Genomic DNA, 627 nt, shown 5'->3' on the forward strand with positions numbered 1-627 from the left:
ATGGTGCGATTCGTACTTTTTCCTCCCAGGCCGGCAGGAGCATCGAGGGACGGGCGGCATTTTCTTCGACGACTTGGAAGCGCTTGAGGGCGGGGGGGAGGAAGCGGGGGAGGAAGCGGGGGAGGAAGGGGTAGAAAGGGCGCGCATGTTCACCGAGGCGGTCGCCCGGAGCTTCATGCCCAGCTACCTGCCACGTGAGTTATTTGCCTTTGTAGGGCTTTTCCCCTTTTCCCCATTCAAAGCTTTTTCGTCCTTCCTGTTCTTAACCTCCTTGTTCCTTTTGTATTGCTTTTTCAGTGGTGCGGAGGCGTCGTGACCAGCTTTTTGACGAACGACAGAAGCAGTGGATGCTGTTGAGACGAGGACGATACTTGGAGTTTAATCGTGAGGAGGGTGGGCGTTAGAGGGGGGAAGGGAAAGAAGTAGGCTGAGATAAATCGGAGAGAGAGGGGAAGAGGAGGGAAATAGGCAGAAGAGAAGAAGGGAGATGATGGAAACAAGTTAGGGAGGTATCGTGACGATTAAGATTGGTGGGATAGGTAAAGCGTGAATAAGATGGTAGAATGTTATCGCCAATCTCGAGATTTCATCGGACAAGATACTTTATATATATATATATATATATAT

At 50.4% G+C, this 627-nt stretch overlaps 1 protein-coding gene across 1 annotated transcript in view; it reads left to right on the forward strand.

Moving 5' to 3' along the window:
- The window catches only part of HEMF (coproporphyrinogen III oxidase), a gene marked incomplete at both ends in the record, with an annotated part of 1,127 nt that continues 500 nt past the window's right edge, over positions 1–627 (forward strand). Inside the window, one exon of the mRNA XM_005853880.2 lies at positions 1–194. Within this exon, the coding sequence (XP_005853942.1) occupies positions 1–194 (194 nt within the window). The remainder of the gene's footprint in view (positions 195–627) is intronic.

This window comes from Nannochloropsis gaditana (genome assembly GCF_000240725.1).
Source record: "Nannochloropsis gaditana CCMP526 unplaced genomic scaffold scaffold695, whole genome shotgun sequence".
NCBI lineage: Eukaryota > Eustigmatophyceae > Eustigmatales > Monodopsidaceae > Microchloropsis > Microchloropsis gaditana.